This window comes from Petromyzon marinus, chromosome 24 (assembly GCF_048934315.1).
Source record: "Petromyzon marinus isolate PM22_M1 ecotype Great Lakes invasive population chromosome 24, UKy_Petmar_22M1.pri1.0, whole genome shotgun sequence".
Taxonomy (NCBI): domain Eukaryota; kingdom Metazoa; phylum Chordata; class Hyperoartia; order Petromyzontiformes; family Petromyzontidae; genus Petromyzon; species Petromyzon marinus.
Window position 1 is genome coordinate 18,708,106 of NC_133690.1, and position 20,458 is coordinate 18,728,563.

The 20,458-nt window shown below is 53.9% G+C and overlaps 1 protein-coding gene and 1 pseudogene across 4 annotated transcripts; both read right to left on the bottom strand.

The window, feature by feature from the left end:
• LOC116945447 (paired box protein Pax-6-like) overlaps positions 1-19,870 on the bottom strand; it is a 44,595-nt pseudogene extending 24,725 nt beyond the window's left edge.
• Positions 8,855-11,167, bottom strand: LOC142928927 (uncharacterized). 4 transcript variants are annotated; one of them, XM_076069511.1, is made up of 5 exons: positions 10,306-11,167; positions 10,090-10,161; positions 9,912-10,054; positions 9,661-9,771; positions 8,855-9,555 (listed from the first exon to the last, which is right to left on the bottom strand). In XM_076069511.1, exons 1-5 carry the CDS (start codon positions 10,691-10,693, stop codon positions 9,130-9,132), a joined length of 1,140 nt encoding a protein of 379 aa, XP_075925626.1. In that variant the 5' UTR covers positions 10,694-11,167; the 3' UTR covers positions 8,855-9,129. The 4 variants fall into 4 exon arrangements, with proteins under 4 accessions (XP_075925626.1, XP_075925623.1, XP_075925625.1 ...); XM_076069508.1 differs by having other exon boundaries at positions 8,865-9,555; positions 9,661-9,806; positions 9,946-10,161; positions 10,306-11,155; XM_076069510.1 differs by having other exon boundaries at positions 8,865-9,555; positions 9,661-9,806; positions 9,912-10,161; positions 10,306-11,153.
• Positions 19,871-20,458: the final 588 nt, after the last annotated feature.

Below are 20,458 nucleotides of genomic sequence, written 5' to 3' on the forward strand. Positions count from 1 at the left end.
TATGAAGGCCGGAACGGTACACGAGGGGGTGGGTGGCCAGCACCACGCCCGGCTGCCTTTGTCTCCCTAGTGGCAATGTTTACACACCGCACCAGGTACTCATTTTAGGCTGAGTCGACCTAGGGGAGGCCTAAGACCGGTTCTGATTATCGTTATTGGTGTTGGCCGTGAGCGGGAATCGAACTTGGGTCGCCGGGTTCGTAGCGCAGCGTAGCGCTAACCGCTCCACCACCGCTCACACACACAGACACACAAACACACACACAGACACACACTCATGTGTGTCTGTGTGTGTGTGGGGAGTGGTGGTGTAGCGGTTAGCGCGTTGCGCTACGAACTCGCTCACGGCCAACACCAGTGACGATTATCTGAACCGGTCCTGGACCTCCCCGAGGTCGACTCAGCCTAAATGATTACCTGGTGCGGTGTGCAGTAAACATCGCCACTGGGAAGACAAAGGCAGTCGGGCGTGGTGCTGGCCACCCACCCCCTCGTGTGCCGTGCCGGCCTTCATAGTTGCGCATTGCCCCAAACAGTCTGTTACGGCTATACAGGGAGATCTTTGTGTGTGTGTGTCTGTATATGTGTGTCTCTCTTTGTATCTGTATATACCTGTGTGTATTTACATCTGTGTGTGTGTCTGTATATGTGTCTCTCTTTGTATCTGTATATACCTGTATGTATGTACATCTGTGTGTGTGTCTGTATATGTGTGTCTCTCTTTGTATTTGTATATACCTGTGTGTATATATATCTGTGTGTGTGTCTGTACATATGTGTGTCTCTCTTTGTATTTGTATATACCTGTATGTATGTACATCTGTGTGTGTGTCTTTTTATGTGTCTCTCTTTGTATCTGTATATACCTGTGTGTATGTACATCTGTGTGTGTGTCTGTATATGTGTGTGTCTCTCTTTGTATCTGTATATACCTGTGTGTATATATATCTGCGAGTGTGTGTACATCTGTGTGTGTGTCTGTATATGTGTGTCTCTCTTTGTATCTGTATATACCTGTGTATATATATCTGCGAGTGTGTGTACATCTGTGTGTGTGTGTGTCTCTCTTTGTATCTGTATATACCTGTGTGTATATATATCTGCGAGTGTGTGTACATCTGTCTGTGTGTGTCTGTATATGTGTGTCTCTCTTTGTATCTGTATATACCTGTGTGTATATATATCTGCGAGTGTGTGTACATCTGTGTGTCTCTCTTTGTATCTGTATATACCTGTGTGTATATATATCTGCGAGTGTGTGTACATCTGTGTGTGTGTGTGTCTGTATATGTGTGTCTCTCTTTGTATCTGTATATACCTGTGTGTATATATATCTGCGAGTGTGTGTACATCTGTGTGTGTGTGTGTGTCTGTATATGTGTGTCTCTCTTTGTATCTGTATATACCTGTGTGTATATATATCTGCGAGTGTGTGTACATCTGTGTGTGTGTCTGTGTGTGTTTTTCTGTGCGTGTGCCCACGTCGCACCGCTGTGCGCGCTGCGCGTGTGATTTGCCTCATTAGGGCATTAGCACACAGCCCAGCGCGCAGAGAAAGAGTCCCTCGGGTCCCGGGGCCGCGGGGCCACCCCTCCCCTCGCCCTCTTCCCCCCCCCACCCCCTCGCCCTCTTCCCCCCCACCCCCTCGCCCTCTTCCCCCCCCACCCCCTCCCCTCGCCCTCTTCCCCCCACCCCCTCCCCTCGCCGCCTTACCCCCCACCCCCTCCCCTCGCCGCCTGACCCCCCACCCCCAACCCCCCGGGCACGGGACCCGGGGCAGCGACACCCGGGTCGAGTCGGTGGCAGTACAGAGACTCTCCCACACCTCCCTCCTGTACTCTCACTCCTCCACTCTCCCACACCTCCCTCCTGTACTCTCACTCCTCCACTCTCCCACACCTCCCTCCTGTACTCTCACTCCTCCACTCTCCCACACCTCCCTCCTGTACTCTCACTCCTCCACTCTCCCAAACCTCCCTCCTCCACTCTCACTCCTCCACTCTCCCACACCTCCCTCCTGTACTCTCACTCCTCCACTCTCCCACACCTCCCTCCTGTACTCTCACTCCTCCACTCTCCCACACCTCCCTCCTGTACTCTCACTCCTCCACTCTCCCACACCTCCCTCCTGTACTCTCACTCCTCCACTCTCCCACACCTCCCTCCTGTACTCTCACTCCTCCACTCTCACTCCTCCACTCTCCCACACCTCCCTCCTGTACTCTCACTCCTCCACTCTCCCACACCTCCCTCCCGTACTCTCACTCCTCCACTCTCCCACACCTCCCTCCTGTACTCTCACTCCTCCACTCTCCCACACCTCCCTCCTGTACTCTCACTCCTCCACTCTCCCACACCTCCCTCCTGTACTCTCACTCCTCCACTCTCCCACACCTCCCTCCTGTACTCTCACTCCTCCACTCTCCCACACCTCACTCCTCCACTCTCACTCCTCCACTCTCCCACACCTCCCTCCTGTACTCTCACTCCTCCACTCTCACTCCTCCACTCTCCCACACCTCCCTCCTGTACTCTCACTCCTCCACTCTCCCACACCTCCCTCCTGTACTCTCACTCCTCCACTCTCCCACACCTCCCTCCTCCACTCTCACTCCTCCACTCTCCCACACCTCCCTCCCGTACTCTCACTCCTCCACTCTCCCACACCTCCCTCCTGTACTCTCCCCTGTACTCTCACTCCTCCACTCTCCCACACCTCCCTCCTGTACTCTCACTTGTCTCTCTCTTTAACTCTTTCCTATACCCCACTCATATTCTCCCGTGTCCATCATCTCTGCTCTCTCTCACCCATCATCTCTCCTGGTTCCTCCCTTCATCTCTGTCTCATCTTCCCCTCTCCCAGGCATCTCTCTCTCTGTTTTACTCTGCACTCCTCTCACTGTCGGCATCTCCTCTTTCTCACACTCTCCTATATCACACTCTCCTATATCACACTCTCCCTTGTCTCTCCCTTGTCTCTCCCTTGTCTCTCCCTTGTCTCTCCCTTGTCTCTCCCTTGTCTCTCCAAAACGATTTCCTCTCTCTACGAACCCTCCACTCTACCCGTGTCTTCCTTTCTACCTTTATCTATCTTTATCTATCTTTCTCTACCTTTATCTATCTTTATCTATCTTTATCTATCTTTCTCTATCTTTCTCTACCTTTCTCTATCTTTCTCTACCTTTCTCTATCTTTATCTATCTTTATCTATCTTTCTCTATCTTTATCTATCTCTATCTATCTTCATCTTTCTCTATCTTTATTCCCTAGCCCCTATCCCCGTCTCTGCCCCCCCCCCCCCTCTATTCTCTCCACGTGCACCCCCCACCCCTCTCCCTTTCTCTCTGTCTCCTCTTTATGTCTCTTCGCTCTCTCTCTCTTTGTACCTCTCTGTGTCCCCCCGCTCTACCCCCCCTCGCCCATCTCTCCCCTACCCCCCCCCCCCACTCTCTCCCCATCTCCCCTCGCTCTCTCGCCTCTCTCCCGTGCACGCGACGTCTCTCTGTGACGCTCTTCGAGTTCCCAACTCTCTGCCACTTGACTTCTCTTGACTTCTCTAAACGCTTCCCAAACAGCGGCGGGACGTGCGCTGGGACACGGGGGCGGTGCCGGGGAAGTTTTTTTGTTGTAGGGGGGAGGGGGTGGTGGGAGTAGGGGGCGGGGGGAGGTGGGTGGGGGGAGGGGCTCGGGAAAGAAAAGCCGAGTGGGGAATGCGCCTCTCCATCAATACGCGCGCCGTCCTCGCGTCAATGCTCGGTGAAGCGACAAGTGGGGGCAGAGGGGGTGGGGGAGATGGGGGGTAGGGGGCGGGATAATGGGAGCAATGGGTTGATATAGGAGTGTGGGAGGAATTGGGCTGCGTGGGGGGAGAGGTGTCCACTCATCCGCTAATCGCGATGTTCGCGACACTCGAGGGCGCGGTGTGAATAGGGCGGCCGCGATGATACAGAGCGAGCGCTCCCACTCGCACACACATGAACACTCGCTCACACACACGAACACTCGCTCACACACATGAACACTCGCTCACACACATGAAACACTGGCACACACATGAACACTCGCTCATACACATGAACACTCGCACACACATGAACACTCGCTCACACACATGAACACTCGCACACGAACGCTGACGTACGTACACGGGTACATAAACCCTCACAAACACACAACAACAACAGCCGCAATTCGCCACTAATTTGAAGTGACGTCACCACGGCGCCTGTGCCATGCTAGGTGCACTTTGAGGCCACGTCCAGTGTTAAAGGCTCGCTGGCAGGAGTTCACGGGGCAGACCCAAGTGCTATTGTTGTTTGAATGAGATGGCTGGCAAATACACCAACAGCGCTCCCAACTGTGCCAACTTGCAGCGCTTTAGGCGCCCAGCGCTCCACCTGTTGTTGTGAGCGTCACTCATCTGCCCTCCGTTGTTGTTGGAGGGTGACTGCCTCCAACTGCCCAGCAGCGTCCTTCACGAGCCTCCTCCATAGAGATCGATCTTGACACCGCTGGTACCAGCCGTCGGCAAGTCCACTCAGCTCCACATCTTCCCGTACCGCATCAGTCCATCTCTTCTCCAGCCCGTGTCGTACCCGTTAAGCCCCCTCTATGCGGCCAAACAGAAGCTGCTTGAGCATGCGGTGAATGGGCACGGACTACATGACCCAACCAACGCAGCCTTGCCTGCTAGGGCTCACCGATGATGGGGCTGTGTCCGGATCTTTCAAGGATTTGTGAGCTCCTAACACAATCCAGCCTGGTTAAACCCGGGATGAATGGTAGACAGGCCAGCCTAAATGATTATAACCGTCGCAGATGATCCTTCAGAGGGGTCCACGCCTCGCAAGCATAGAGGTGAGAGTGCATGACTGTGGCCGAGAAGTCCATACGCTTCGTTCAGAGCGACAGGCCCGGTAGCTTCCACGCAGCAACGTTACGAATCTGATGTTTTAAAAAGATAATGCCGCATGACTGATTCGGAATGAGACCTCTTCCGCTAAACAGGAACCGGTCATAAACACATCAACGCACTCACGGGTACACGAGCACATTCACTATTGTACACATACACAGGTATTTGAACACAAACTTATAAACACAGGAGCATATAAAAACTAAGATCTTCGTTGGGCAAGTGATGTTGCCGAGCGCCTTTGCACATCGCAAAGTCGACCTAGGGGCTAGTCACACCACTCGTCAACCATTGTCTTTGTGTGAGCTAGCACTGTGGGTAGCGCAGGTGGTGCGTCTACTTGTCATCTCCCTTAGTGGCACCTGCTGGGTCTGTCCCGTGACCTCCTCCTGGCAGCAGAGAACTCTCTTACTTCACGTGGCCTCTACGTGCACCTAGCACTTCGTGGTGAGCGAGCGAGGTGGTGAGTGTGTGGGAAATTTGATGAAGTGAATGGCCAGGCGTGGTGCTGGCCTAGCACCCCCTCGTGTGCCGTGCCGGCCTTCATAGGCACTCGCTAACAGCACTTGCCCCAACAGTCTATTAAGGCTACACGAGGGATCTTTGTATGTGTGAGTGATTGAGTGGGTGGGTGAGTGTGTCGTTGTGAGCTGCAGTGGGTTGGTGGTGGATGAGACGACACAATGTGTGACGCAGACACAGTCCTCAACGTGGCTGGCGGATGGAAACATGAGAACCAGCTTTGCCCATATATTTGGTTGTAGGAATCAACGAGTGACATTCACGGGAACGGTAACCATGGCAGTAGCGATGGAAAAGTGATGAGGATGCGACTCGCCTGCGGTGAGTGAGCGACTGAGTGCTGAGTCATCAATTATCCAAACAGCGCTATATGGGATGGGGCAGTGGCCTCGCCGTAGCGCATTCGTCGCTTCTTGCAGAGCGCCCGCCCTGGTGAGCACTCTAATAAGAGATGTAGCAGTAACACAAATAATAACAACACTCCGTGTCGGCTGCGTCACAGCGGACGTTAAAGATCCGGTGACGTAATTCACAAGACAAGGCCATTACGTGCTGGCATCAGGATCCGAATTTGCGAAATCCTCACACTACGCGTGACATCACACATTTGGGATCAGAAAGATAAAGACAAAGATCCCCCGTATAGCCTTAACAGACTGTAGGGGCAAGTGCTGTGTCTGTGTGTGTGTGGTATCACACACACACAGACACACACAAACACACACAGCAGCAGCAGCGATCATAGTCACGTTACTTTCTGGCAGCGGACCAATCCCCCAGGAGGTCACTCTGGCGACTGAGACTCCTGCCCTGGTCTCTCGACTTCCCACCCTGGCTACACAAACTTAACGTTGGGCAACGCGATAGAGGGGAGGGCGATCCATTTAGAGTTGCCCCACAGATAATTACCGCGCCCTCTCTCGCTCGCTTCCTCCCGACAGCAGCGTGAGCATCCTGGACGCGATGGCTCCGCGTCTCACGGACGAGGAGGGAGCTGGGAGATGTAGCACACGTGTCCACATCGGGGGTGACATTGTACAGGTACATGTAAAGGAGCAGCCCTGAAATTTCTTGCTGAGCCCCGTTCTGCTGGCGCTGGTATGAGAGGAGCTCTTGAGAACCGCTCTACACAGTTGCATCGGCCTACTCTTCCACGCTCTGCCAAGAGGTAGGAGTACCCACACTTTACCCCCCATCACGCGCGACCTCCCGATCACAGACTAACTGTGGGGCAGAGGTGTTGGAGAGTGGTGTAAAGGAACTGGCATCATTGTTTCAACTGCCGCGCCAGGAAATCGAACGTACGACTTCTGTGGTGCGAGTCCATTGCGCTGCTGATCACTCCACCACCACCGTGGCTAGCTAGGACCCCATTCGACCACGGATACCATCAGTGGCGAGTGCTTTGTAAATCTGAGTCTCCACTCGGTCCACTCAGCCTTAAGTGAGTACGCCTCACGTCCTGTTTTCAGCATTAGCCCTGCGGAGACAAAGGCGGCCGGGCGTGGTGATGGCCACCTACCCCACTGTGGCAGAATCGTGAATATTGGACACAGCGATGGACTGGAGTCAGGTCGGGGCACGGCGCGGTTTGGTGAATGCATGGAGAGACGCGCGCTTGGAATGACACCGAGAGACAGGAGGAGGTGGAGGAGGAACTCGTGGCCCGGGTCGTGAGAAGCGAGTGGGGTCGGGAGGGTGGGGGGCTGACGCGCCACGGCTACACGGGATGACGACGATGATGATGGAGGGCCCCCCGATGGTCAAGGACGGTGACGGAGCGCGTCCCAGAGTGGGACACCACCACCGACGAGATGGAGAGGAGAAATGAAATCCGCTCGTGTGTGGAGGTGCCGAGTGGATCTGTGTACGTCGGGATCGCGAGAGATTGAGTCGACTTGGGGAGACCTGCATCCAGCAGTGGACTGGCCATGGTTGCCAATATGGCAGGGGGTGGAGGCGGGGGTGGGGGGGTCAGGGGGTGGGGGGCAGGGGGTGGGGTCGGGGGGCGGGGGGCAGGGGGTTTTGGGCGATGATGAATCAGAGTTGTCCCTGCACCTATTAAGTCGACAGCTAAAACTGTGCAATAGTCACTCACTTACACAATAGTCACTCACTCACACAATAGACACTCACACAATAGCCACTCACTCAATAGTCACTCACTCACACAATAGACACTCACACAATAGTCACTCACTCACACAATAGTCACTCACTCACACAATAGACACTCACACAATAGTCACTCACTCACACAATAGTCACTCACACAATAGTCACTCACTTACACAATAGTCCCTCACTCACACAATAGACACTCACACAATAGTCACTCACTTACACAATAGTCACTCACTCACACAATAGACACTCACACAATAGTCACTCACTTACACAATAGTCACTCACACAATAGACACTCACACAATAGTCACTCACTTACACAATAGCCACTCACTCACACAATAGTCACTCACTTACACAATAGTCACTCACTCACACAATAGTCACTCACACAATAGTCACTCACCCACACAATAGTCACTCACTCACACAATAGACACTCACACAATAGTCACTCACACAATAGTCACTCACTCACACAATAGCCACTCACTCACACAATAGACACTCACACAATAGTCACTCACTCACACAATAGTCACTCACTTACACAATAGTCACTCACTCACACAATAGACACTCACACAATAGTCACTCACTCACACAATAGTCACTCACTCACACAAGTCACTCACTCACAGGACAGTCACTCACACAAGTCACTCACACAATAGTCACTCACACAACACACCCACAACACACACTCACACACACTCCCATAACACACACACACACACACCCACCACACTCTCACAACACACACACACCCACCACACTCTCAAAACACACAACACACACACCCACCACACTCTCACAACACACACACTCTCACAACACACCCACCACACTCTCACAACACACACACAACATACACACACCCATCACACTCTCACAACACACACAACACACACACCCACCACACTCTCACAACACACACACTCTCACAACACACCCACCACACACAACACACACACACAACATACACACACCCACCACACTCTCACAACACACACAACACACACACCCACCACACTCTCACAACACACACACTCTCACAACACACCCACCACACACAACACACACACAACATACACACACCCACCACACTCTCACAACACACACTCCAGAACATCATTCACGCTACACTCTTCTTGTGAAGGATCCCACATTCACGCCCCCCCCCCCCACCGGGAGGAGGGGGGGGAGGCGGCTCCCTCTGAGCCCCCTCGCACGGACGACGAGGGGAGGAGGGGGGGGGGAAGAGGAGGGGGGGAGTGAGACTCGTGACGCATTCTCAACGCGTGTTATTATTATTGTTGTCACGTGTTTATTCTCGGGGGCAGTACAGCAACATCTGACTTTGTACTGTATGTCTGTGCTCCCCTCTCCTATGCTCCCCGCCTTTACCGACCCGTACTGACCGGTTTGGTGAAGTATAGTCAAATAACAACCAGCCCTCCTCCCCGCCCCCTCCAGGACCTCCATGGATTGACCATGGCCGATTGTTATTATTGTTGTGTTTTTAACACAGTTGCTGAGCACAGGCCCAACATTTTAAGCGGCCATCAACAGACATCACCATCGAGGTAATAGATGAAGAGTATAACACTTGCCTTGAGTTCAGCTAGCTTGGTATTGTCGCAAGGCCTTGGGGAGAGAAGAGGCGGTGGTGATGTTGGTGATGTTGTAGATGTTGGTGATGATGGTGATGTTGGTGATGTTGTAGATGTTGGTGATGGTGGTGATGTTGGTGATGGTGGTGGTGATGTTGGTGATGGTGGTGAGTGGAGGGCATTCCAGAGTGGAGCGGTGCGAGGGGAGAAGCGGACGGAGAAGTGAGGTGACCTGCAGTGTGGTGAGTGGGTGAGTGTGTTGTTGTGACCTGCAGTGTGGTGAGTGGGTGAGTGTGTTGTTGTGACCTGCAGTGTGGTGAGTGGGTGAGTGTGTTGTTGTGACCTGCAGTGTGGTGAGTGGGTGAGTGTTGTTGTGACCTGCACTGTGGTGAGTGGGTAAGTGTTGTTGTGACCTGCAGTTGGTGAGTGGGTGAGTGTTGTTGTGACCTGCAGTTGGTGAGTGGGTGAGTGTGTTGTAGTGACCTGCAGTGTGGTGAGTGGGTGAGTGTGTTGTAGTGACCTGCAGTGTGGTGAGTGGGTGAGTGTGTTGTTGTGACCTGCAGTGTGGTGAGTGGGTGAGTGTGTTGTTGTGACCTGCAGTGTGGTGAGTGGGTGAGTGTTGTTGTGACCTGCACTGTGGTGAGTGGGTAAGTGTTGTTGTGACCTGCAGTTGGTGAGTGGGTGAGTGTTGTTGTGACCTGCAGTTGGTGAGTGGGTGAGTGTGTTGTAGTGACCTGCAGTGTGGTGAGTGGGTGAGTGTGTTGTGACCTGCAGTGTGGTGAGTGGGTGAGTGTGTTGTTGTGACCTGCAGTGTGGTGAGTGGGTGAGTGTTGTTGTGACCTGCAGTGTGGTGAGTGGGTGAGTGTGTTGTTGTGACCTGCAGTGTGGTGAGTGGGTGAGTGTTGTTGTGACCTGCAGTGTGGTGAGTGGGTGAGTGTGTTGTTGTGACCTGCAGTGTGGTGAGTGGGTGAGTGTTGTTGTGACCTGCAGTGTGGTGAGTGGGTGAGTGTTGTAGTAACCTGCAGTGTGGTGAGTGGGTGAGTGTTGTTGTGACCTGCAGTGTGGTGAGTGGATGAGTGTGTTGGTGTGACCTGTAGCGTGGTGAGTGGGTGAGTGTGTTGTTGTGACCTGCAGTGTGGTGAGTGGGTGAGTGTGTTGTTGTGACCTGCAGTGTGGTGTGTGAGTGAGTGTTGTTGTGACCTGCAGTGTGGTGGTGATGGTTGAACACCGTGTGGTGGATGAGACGACACAGTGGAGACCAATGAGTGAAGTTCACGGGAAGAGTGACCATGGTAGTCGTAATAGTAGCGGTGGACGAGTGACAGGGAGGCGACTGATCGCCCTGGGACGTGCTCACGCGAGTTTCTGTCCAGTGGGCTTCTCGGTGATTTACAGGAAGAGCTGGAATGGCATCCACAGCCACGTGGACCTGGATTCTCGACCCGTTTTCTGGGTAACTCTCACCAGTGCTGATGATGATGATGCTTACTGCTGCTGCTGATGATGATGATTGCATAAGCGACGAGTTGTCGCCAAAATATGGGAAGGAGACAAACTCTCATCACGAAGTGAAGCCCGGGCCTCCTCTAGGTCGACTCAGCCTCAAATGAGTTCCAAGTGCAATGTGTAAACATCGCTAGCACTGGGGAGACAAAGGTGGCCGGGCGTGGTGCTGGCTACCCATCCCCTCGTGTACCGTGCAGGCCTTCATCGGTGCTCGCTCAAAGCGCTTGCCCCAAAAGTACATAACGGCTATATGGGGAGGATATTTGTCTTTGTGTGTACGTACGTGCGGGTTATATTTGTATATATTTACTTATTTATTTAAATCACGGTCGCTGAGCACATGCCCCGGAAGAAAAGGGCGCAAAACGGCCGAGCGGCCAGAAACAATGAGCACGGCAGAGTTGAGACTGCAATGAGAACAAATCCGAGCGCACGCAACCCAGGGTCGGTCCGCGCAACCCGGCGAGTGGGCACGCAGGCGGGGATCGTCACTGAAGGAGCCCCCCACTCCAACCCCGCCCCCCACTCCAACCCCGCCCCCCACTCCAACCCCGCCCCCCACTCCAACCCCGCCCCCCAACTGGGCCCCCACAGCCCCCGCCCCTCCGGAGCCCCCGTGCCCCCTGCTCCAAGTCTAGCGCTCCACAATGGCCATTGATTGTAGAGAGTGTGTGTGAGTGTGTGTGAGTGTGTGAGTGTGAAAGTGTGTGTGAGTGTGTGTGTGTGAAAGTGTGTGTGTGAAAGTGTGTGTGAGTGTGTGTGTGAGTGTGTGTGTGAAAGTGTGTGTGAGTGTGTGAAAGTGAGTGTGTGTGAGAGTGTGTGTGTGAAAGTGTGTGTGTGAGTGTGTGTGAGTATGTGTGTGTGAAAGCGTGTGTGAAAGTGTGTGTGAGAGTGTGTGTGAAGGTGTGTGTGTGAAAGTGAGTGTGTGTGAAAGTGTGTGTGTGAAAGTGTGTGTGAAAGTGTGTGTGAAAGTGTGTGAAAGTGTGTGTGAAAGTGTGTGTGAAAGTGTGTGTGAAAGTGTGTGTGTGTGTGAAAGTGTGAAAGTGTGTGTGTGAAAGTGTGTGAAAGTGTGTGTGTGAAAGTGAGTGTGTGTGAAAGTGTGTGTGAAAGTGTGTGAAAGTGTGTGTGAAAGTGTGTGTGACAGTGTGTGTGAAAGTGTGTGTGACTGTGTGTGAAAGTGTGAAAGTGTGTGTGAAAGTGTGTGAAAGTGTGTGTGTGAAAGTGAGTGTGTGTGAAAGTGTGTGTGACAGTGTGTGTGAAAGTGTGTGAAAGTGTGTGTGAAAGTGTATGAAAGTGTGTGTGAAAGTGTGTGAAAGTGTGTGAAAGTGTGTGTGTGTGTGTGAAAGTGTGTGTGTGTGAAAGTGTGTGAGTGAAAGTGTGTCTGTGTGAAAGTGTGTGAAATTGTGTGTGTGAAAGTGTGTGAAAGTGTGTGCGAAAGTGTGTGAAAGTGTGTGTGTGAAAGTGTGTGTGTGAAAGTGTGTGAGTGAAAGTGTGTCTGTGTGAAAGTGTGTGAAAGTGTGTTTGTGAAAGTGTGTGAAAGTGTGTGTGTGTGTGAAAGTGTGTGTTGTGAAAGTGTGTTTGTGAAAGTGTGTGAGAGTGTGTGGGGAGCGGTAGCGCGCTGCGCTATAAACCCGGCGACCCGGGTTCGATTCCCGCTCACGGCCAACACCAGTGACGATTTTTTGAACCGGTCCGGGACCTTCCCTAGGTCGACTCAGCCTCAAATGAGTACCTGGTGCGGTGTGTAAACATCGTCACTAGGGAGACAAAAGCGGTCGGGCGTGGTGCTGGCCACCCACCCCCTTGTGTGCCGTGCCGGCCTTCATAGCTGCTACTCGCTATAACAGCTCCAACAGTCTGCCCAGGCTATACGGGGAATCTTTGCCTTTGTGTGTGTGCTCTCATGCGCACACGATGCACGGGTCGTGTGCACACAACCACAGGGCGGGTGATGGTGAGGATGGCGGTGATGGTGAGGATGGCGGTGATGGCGGTGATGGTGAGGATGGCGGTGATGGTGAGGATGGCGGTGATGGCGGTGATGGTGAGGATGGCGGTGATGGTGAGGATGGCGGTGATGGTGAGGATGGCGGTGATGGTGAGGATGGCGGTGATGGTGAGGATGGCGGTGATGGTGAGGATGGCGGTGATGGCGGTGATGGTGGTGATGGTGAGGATGGCGGTGATGGTGAGGATGGCGGTGATGGTGAGGATGGCGGTGATGGCGGTGATGGTGAGGATGGCGGTGATGGTGAGGATGGCGGTGATGGTGGTGATGGTGAGGATGGCGGTGATGGTGAGGATGGCGGTGATGGTGGTGATGGTGAGGATGGCGGTGATGGTGAGGATGGCGGTGATGGTGGTGATGGTGAGGATGGTGGTGATGGTGGTGATGGTGAGGATGGCGGTGATGGTGAGGATGGCGGTGATGGTGAGGATGGCGGTGATGGTGAGGATGGCGGTGATGGTGAGGATGGTGGTGATGGTGAGGATGGATGCATGCAGTTTTGTAATAATAATCATCATCATCACCACCACCACCATCATTCTCTACGCATTGTCTGCATGAAGGCCTGCCCATCATCATGACGATCGGAGGTCTATCCACTGCTGGTTCATACTCATGGCCTATCCACTGCTGGATGAAGGCCTCCCCTTTCCCAATGGGGCAAACTGGAATAACCCGGCACTCTGGAGCTCAGAGTTCAGCTCAGACGAGACGGACACCGGCGACCGTTGCCAGGGTGACGCGCAGAGTTATATAAATAAATAATCATTCACTTTCCCTGGACCCGATCTGCCGGAGCGGCAGTCGCGATCTCTGGGGCGCACCGGAGCTGCCGTGGGGCTTGGGGCGAGGGGCGGGGCTGGGAGGGGGTGAGGGGCGGGGTGCGGGGGGTGAGGGGCGGGGTGCGGGGGGTGAGGGGCGGGGTGCGGGGGGTGCGTGCATGAACAGTTCGCATGGAAACGTCAGTCGGGCGGGGATAACGTCTCCCCGCTCTCTCTCCCCGTGTCTCTCTCTCACCGTGTTTCTCTCTCCCCGTGTCTCTCTCTCCCCGTGTCTCTCTCCCCGCTCTCTCTCCCCGTGTCTCTCTCTCCCCGTGTCTCTCTCTCCCCGTGTCTCTCTCTCCCCGTGTCTCTCTCCCCGTGTCTCTCTCTCCCCGTGTCTCTCTCTCCCCGTGTCTCTCTCTCCCCGTGTCTCTCTCCCCGTGTCTCTCTCTCCCCGTGTCTCTCTCTCCCCGTGTTTCTCTCTCCCCGTGTTTCTCTCTCCCCGTGTTTCTCTCTCCCCGTGTCTCTCTCTCCCCGTGTCTCTCTCTCCCCGTGTCTCTCTCTCCCCGTGTCTCTCTCTCCCCGTGTCTCTCTCTCCCCGTGTTTCTCTCTCCCCGTGTTTCTCTCTCCACGTGTCTCTCTCTCCCCGTGTCTCTCTCTCCCCGCTCTCTCTCCACGTGTCTCTCTCTCCCCGTGTCTCTCTCTCCCCGTGTCTCTCTCTCCCCGTGTCTCTCTCTCCCCGTGTCTCTCTCTCCCCGTGTTTCTCTCTCCACGTGTCTCTCTCTCCCCGCGTCTCTCTCTCTCCGTGTCTCTCTCTCCCCGCTCTCTCTCCCCGTGTCTCTCTCTCCCCGCTCTCTCTCCCCATGTTTCTCTCTCTCCCCGCTCTCTCTCCCCGTGTCTCTCTCCCCGTGTCTCTCTCCCCGCTCTCTCTCCCTGTGTGTCTCTCTCCCCGTGTTTCTCTCTCCCCGTGTTTCTCTCTCCCCGCTCTCTCTCCCCGTGTCTCTCTCTCTCCCCGTGTCTCTCTCTCCCCGTGTCTCTCTCTCCCCGTGTCTCTCTCTCCCCGCTCTCTCAGCCCCCTCTCTCCCCCTGCCCTCCTCCCCCCCACACACCACGAGCACGGTCTCCAGTCATACAGAGCAAATACACACACACATATAAAGATCTCCCGGGAAGCCTAACATGGGCTGTTGGGGCAAGTGCTGATAGCAATGGTAACCAAAAGAACCGCGCTCGGCCACCTTTGTCTCCCCAGTGTTTGATGTCAACGCAAAGTTCCAGGTCGATGATTCGATAGAGGAGAGATACGGAACTGGTTGGATGTCACTCGCCACTGATGTTGACCGCGCGCGGGAATCGAACTCGGCCAGCCGGGTTAGTCGTGGCGCAGGGCGCTAACCGCAGCGCCACCGCTCCCATGCACACAACCACATACAGCCATACCAAAAGGCAACGGGACACGCACCACACACCCACACAACCACACACCAACACAACCACACAACCACACACCCACACACCAACACAACCACACACCCACACACCCACACAACCACACATCCACACAACCACACACCAACACAACCACACACCCACACAACCACACACCCACACAACCACACAACCACACACCAACACACCCACACAACCACACAACCACACACCCACACAACCACACACCCACACAACCAGACATCCACACAACCACACACCAACACAACCACACACCCACACACCAACACAACCACACAACCACACAACCACACACCTACACAACCACACACCCACACACCCACAAACCCACACAACCACACAACCACACACCCACACAACCACACACCCACACACCCACACAATTACCCCGGCCATTTTAACAAGGAGCGCGGATTCGAGTGTCAATCAACGCCGCCGCTTCTGCTGCCGCTACTGCTGCGAACACTCGGGAAAAAAAACATCACGGGCCGCGATCTATCCACTGCTAGATGAAGCCCTCCCTCGCCCTCCACGCCGCCTCCTCCCACGACTGCAATGCACCCACCCGGCACCTGGGCACTCGATCTGATGTCACCATCGCTCCGTTAAGCGAACCGAATTCCCAGCTCTCTCCGCTCTCCTCTCTCCCCTCTCTCTCTCACCGAATTCCCATCGCTCTCGCGTGTCTGGTTCGGGTTGTTGCCGCCTGATCCTCTCCTGCCCACCGCCAGCACGTCGTGCATCATGGTCACACATGCAGGCAGTATCCAGGCTCAATGCTGCTTAGCTTGCGAGCTGTGGCAAAGTAGGCGACGCGTTCCCGGTGAGTGAGCGAGTCAGCGCGTGCGATTCCCGTTCACGGTCAACATCAGCGACGAATATTTGAATATTCGTGTCCTGGGCCTTCCCCAGGTTGATTCAGCACTAAATGAGTACCTGGTGCGCTGTGTAAACATCAGCACCGGGGAGACAAAGGCGGCCGGGAGTGGTGCTGGCCACCCACCCCCTCGCGTGCCGTGCCGGCTTTCATCGGTACTACTCGCTAGCAGCACTTTCCCCAACAGTCCGTGAAGGCTACCCGGGGGATCTTTGTTTGAGCGAGTGAGTTCAGTGGCCACTGTGCGAGCCGTCTCTGTGTGATATCGCGTCCGTACCGCGTGTTATTTGCTCGGCACCTTGTCCGACGTTTCGCACCGCGTGATTTTGGCGTCTAGGTCTCTTCGGTGATGGGGCAAACGAGTCGCTTGGTTATTATTTAAATCTCTCGTGGAAACTCTCCTCTTCGACTTGACATTTACCTCCCGAGTTATGACCGTTCGCTCTCCTCCTGTTTTGATTTCGATGCTTTCCAGGCGCGTCGCATTAGGATCTAGGACCATGAAAGGCGTCTTAACGCACGGCCACGTGTCGTGGCCCTGCCATCGAGCCGCGCGTTTGCCGCGAGAGTACAAACGGCACGGCGGCTCACGTCACCTACACCGCTTGCACCCTCGCTGTCTCAGCTCGCCACTGCCGGTACTGGCGGAAGGGCCCTCCACGAGACGAGCAGCGGGAAGGGATGCGAGTTACCCACACTTTGCCCCACCACCACACGTGACCTGCCTACCATAGTCGACAGAGAGAGGCTGCCAGGGTTTGTTGTTGTTGTTAAGAAACTTGACGCAGTATTTCACCTGCCGCACCGGGAGATGGCAGCGGCTGTCCCGGTGTTTTGTATTCGGTGACGAGCAGTATCAACATACACGCGCGGACCTTCTTCACTTAATCACGTAGTCGTAATAATAACACAATCGTGTACACAGCAAATTAACACTGCAAATGCAACAGTACATATACTTACACATGTACAGACATCTATAGCATATCTACTTACACACACACACAAAAATCCCCCATATAGCTTTTAACAGACTGTTGGGACAAGTGCTTTTAGCGAGCATCTATGAAGGCCGGCACGGCACACGAGGAGGTGGGTGGCCAGAACCACGCCCGGCCGCCTTTGTCTCCCCAGTGGCGATGTATACACATCGCATCAGGTACTCAACTGAAGCTGAGTCGAACTAGGAGAGACACTTTCAGATAACCGTCACTGCTGTTGGTGGCCGTGAGCGAGACTCGAACTCGGGACGCCGGGTTCGTAACGCAGCGCGCTAACCACTGCGCCACCGCTCCCCAATTATGTACTGTATCTACACACACACCCACATACACGTGTACACACACACGTACATAAATACACTCTTTTCGATATACACGAGTATGATATATTCTGAACATATCTCAATATACACATATATATAACATGAATAAGCACAAGTAACTATATATACGCGCGCCCATACTTATACAAACATACGGTATATGTATACAATATATTATGCATATGCGAGTGTTGTTCGAATCGGTTTTTGCGTAACCGGTTACCGCATGAAAAACGGTTAGAACCGGTTAAAGTGTTTTTTTTGTTTGCCGCACGTGTAGGGATGTCAATGAACACCGCGCGTTTCGCATATATAACTTATATATAACTTATATAACTTGTCAACCAGACGGAGATCGCAAGTTCGATTCCATCTCCCGGCTCGGAAGTTAAAAAAATTGCAAAAAAAAACACGTGCGCTCAGTTTCTTAAACGCATGCAACGCAATGCGTGGACACGCACTCGGATGTCGCCACACTCCGTCTCACACGCTCCCACCCGCACAGAGACAAAGATCCCCCATGTAGCCTTCAGCAGACTGTTGGGGCAAGGCGCTATGAGCGAGTAGCGTCGATGAAGGCCGGCAAGGCACACGAGGTGATGGGTGGTCGGCACCACGCCCGACCGCCTTTGTCTCCCTCGTGGCGCTGTTACGCACACCGCTCGTTGAGAGAAGGCCCAGGACAGGTTCGTATAACCGTCGCTGGTGTTGACCGTCAGTGGGAATCAAACTCGGTTTGCCGTAGGTTCGTAACGCAGCCTAATCACTGCGCCACCACTCGCCACGTATATACAACACACGCGTGTACGTTCGGGATGTTAAACCGGTAACCGTTTCGAGTTACGATAGCCAGCAACCGATAACCATTTCCACTGCAAACTTAGTGAATGAGTGCGCGAACGTTCAAACGGCGCGGTGAGCCGAGTCAGCGAGTGGCGCTCCGTTTCTCGGTGGCGAGGTGGATGTTGCCATTGGTATCGCCAGACGTTAATATTCGTGCGGCGAGCTGGTAAACTATTATGTTTCACTCTTACTTAAAAATAATGGAAAATAAAACCGATTCTAAACTACCCAATAAACAATAAATGTTCACACGCTCTCTGAAGCACACACACACACTGTGTGCTTCAGAGAGCGTGTGAACACACACACACTGTGTGTGTTGAACTTCTTTCGCACCGTACGTAGCCAATCGTGCTACTTGGAGGTACAAACACATTCTAATGCACACGCTCTCGTAAACACACCAACACACACACTCTAAAACTTACACACTCAACGCGCGCGCTCACACCAATACACGTGCATGCATCACACACACGCGCACGTGTGAGTGCAATTTCTTAATATAAAATGACAAATATTCCCCGTGTAGTCTTAACAGACTGCTGTGGCGAGTGCTGTTAGCGAGCACCTATGAAGGCCGGCACGGCACACGATGTGGTGGATGGCCAGCACCACGCCCGGCCGTAGTTGTCTCCCGAGTAGCGATGTTTACGACACACCGCCCCAAGTGCTCATTTAAGTCTGAGTCGACTCAAGGGAAGCCCCGTATCGGTAATAATATTACCTTACCACTGATGTAAGCCGTGGTGCGCTAATTACAACACCACCGCTCCCCACGATGATGGGTACACATACTCACTCAATGACTCACACACTGACTCACACTGACTCACACTCACACACGCGAAACACCCAGCCACACTTTCACACACTCACGCAAAACTACACTCCTGTAATTGAACGTGCACACACTCTGTCACGCACACTTACACGTATACATACACACTCATACATCGATATCTACAAAGACAAAGATCCCCCGTATAGCCTTAACACACACTGACACACACACACACATTCACACACACTGACACACTCACACATTGACACACACACCAACACACTCACAACACTTACACACGCTTGCACTCGCGGCTGTAAACGCGGATACACACGCGCGAGAGATGAGAGAGATGAGAGAGCGAGAGAGAGAGAGAGAGCGAGAGAGCGATTCGCGCCTCCAGCGCGCGCGCGCCCATCCCGAGCGCGCGCGGGGAGAGACCAAAGGGGGAGAGCGACGGGGAGCAGAGAGACGATGGGGAGAGCGCGAGACGGGGAGAGTGGAGAGGGTGGACCGGTGAGCCAATAGAGAGTGAAGGGAGAGTTAAGCGAGTCAAGGGAGAGATAAGAGAGAGGGGGTAAGTGAGAGTTGGGTAACTCACTCACTCGCTCGCTCACCGGGAGCGGCTCTCCTCCGTCTCCCCGTGCCTCTGCCGCCCGGGCCGTGGCGGAGTCGTGGGGAGTCGCAGGAGACGCGAGTCCACAGGCATCAATGCCCCGCGACCACCGCTCACGAGCGCTCCCTTGACGCACGCCAATACTCGGCTCAATAAGTTACACGGATTAGAAAATGAAGCCAATGTTGACTCTATATAATTATACAAGTGGGGTTTTTAATTAAACAACTGGAGTTTATCAAACTCTAGCGGTCGGGTGCGCCTCTAGAGGGTTGTTGTGCTACTGGTGAGTAGGTCATGGTGGTGATGGTGATCGTGGTGATCGTAGTGGTGGTGATGTTGGTGATGGTGGTGAACTCTCGGCGCTCTATCCTCCACCGAACTCTCCCCTCCACCCACTCTCTCCACGACTACCACTGCACCACCACCACGCACTCTCTCCTCTCCCACCCCCCACTCCCCTCTCTCACTCTCCCTCCCCCCACTCCCCTCTCTCAGTCCTCCTCCCCGTGTCTCGCAGCGCCCCACGCGTACAGCTGGGAGCGCGGACTTGGAAAACAAACAGCAACAAATAACAACAACAACAACAAATCACGCACAACACGACTGCACATACGAAACACTGCCCACTCTGCAACCACGCGCGTGAGCAGCCGCGCTTAGGAATAAGGAGTCGTGAAAACAGTGGAAGTGATGGTGATGGTGGTGATGGTGGTGGTGGAAGTGATGGTGGAAGTGATGGTGGTGGAAGTGATGGTGATGGTGGTGATGGTGGTGGTGGAAGTGATGGTGGAAGTGATGGTGGTGGAAGTGATGGTGGTGGTGGAAGTGATGGTGGTGGTGGAAGTGATGGTGGAAGTGATGGTGGTGGAAGTGGTGGTGGTGGTGGTGGAAGTGATGGTGGTGGTGGAAGTGATGGTGGAAGTGATGGTGGTGGAAGTGATGGTGGTGGTGGAAGTGATGGTGGTGGTGGAAGTGATGGTGGAAGTTATAGTGGTGGAAGTGATGGTGGAAGTGGTGGTGGTGGAAGTAATGGTGGAAGTGATGGCGATGGTGGAATTGATGGTGGCGAAAGTGATGGTGGTGGAAGTG

Coding starts and splice junctions, on each gene's coding strand:
- LOC142928927 (XM_076069508.1), bottom strand. CDS start 10,693: ATGCAATCATCATCATCAGCAGCAGCAGTAAGCATCATCATCATCAGC. Junction 10,162..10,305: donor ACCCACTCACCACACTGCAG/GTCACAACAACA, acceptor ACCACACTGCAG/GTCACAACAACACTCACCCA. Junction 9,556..9,660: donor ACCCACTCACCACACTGCAG/GTCACTACAACA, acceptor ACCACAGTGCAG/GTCACAACAACACTCACCCA.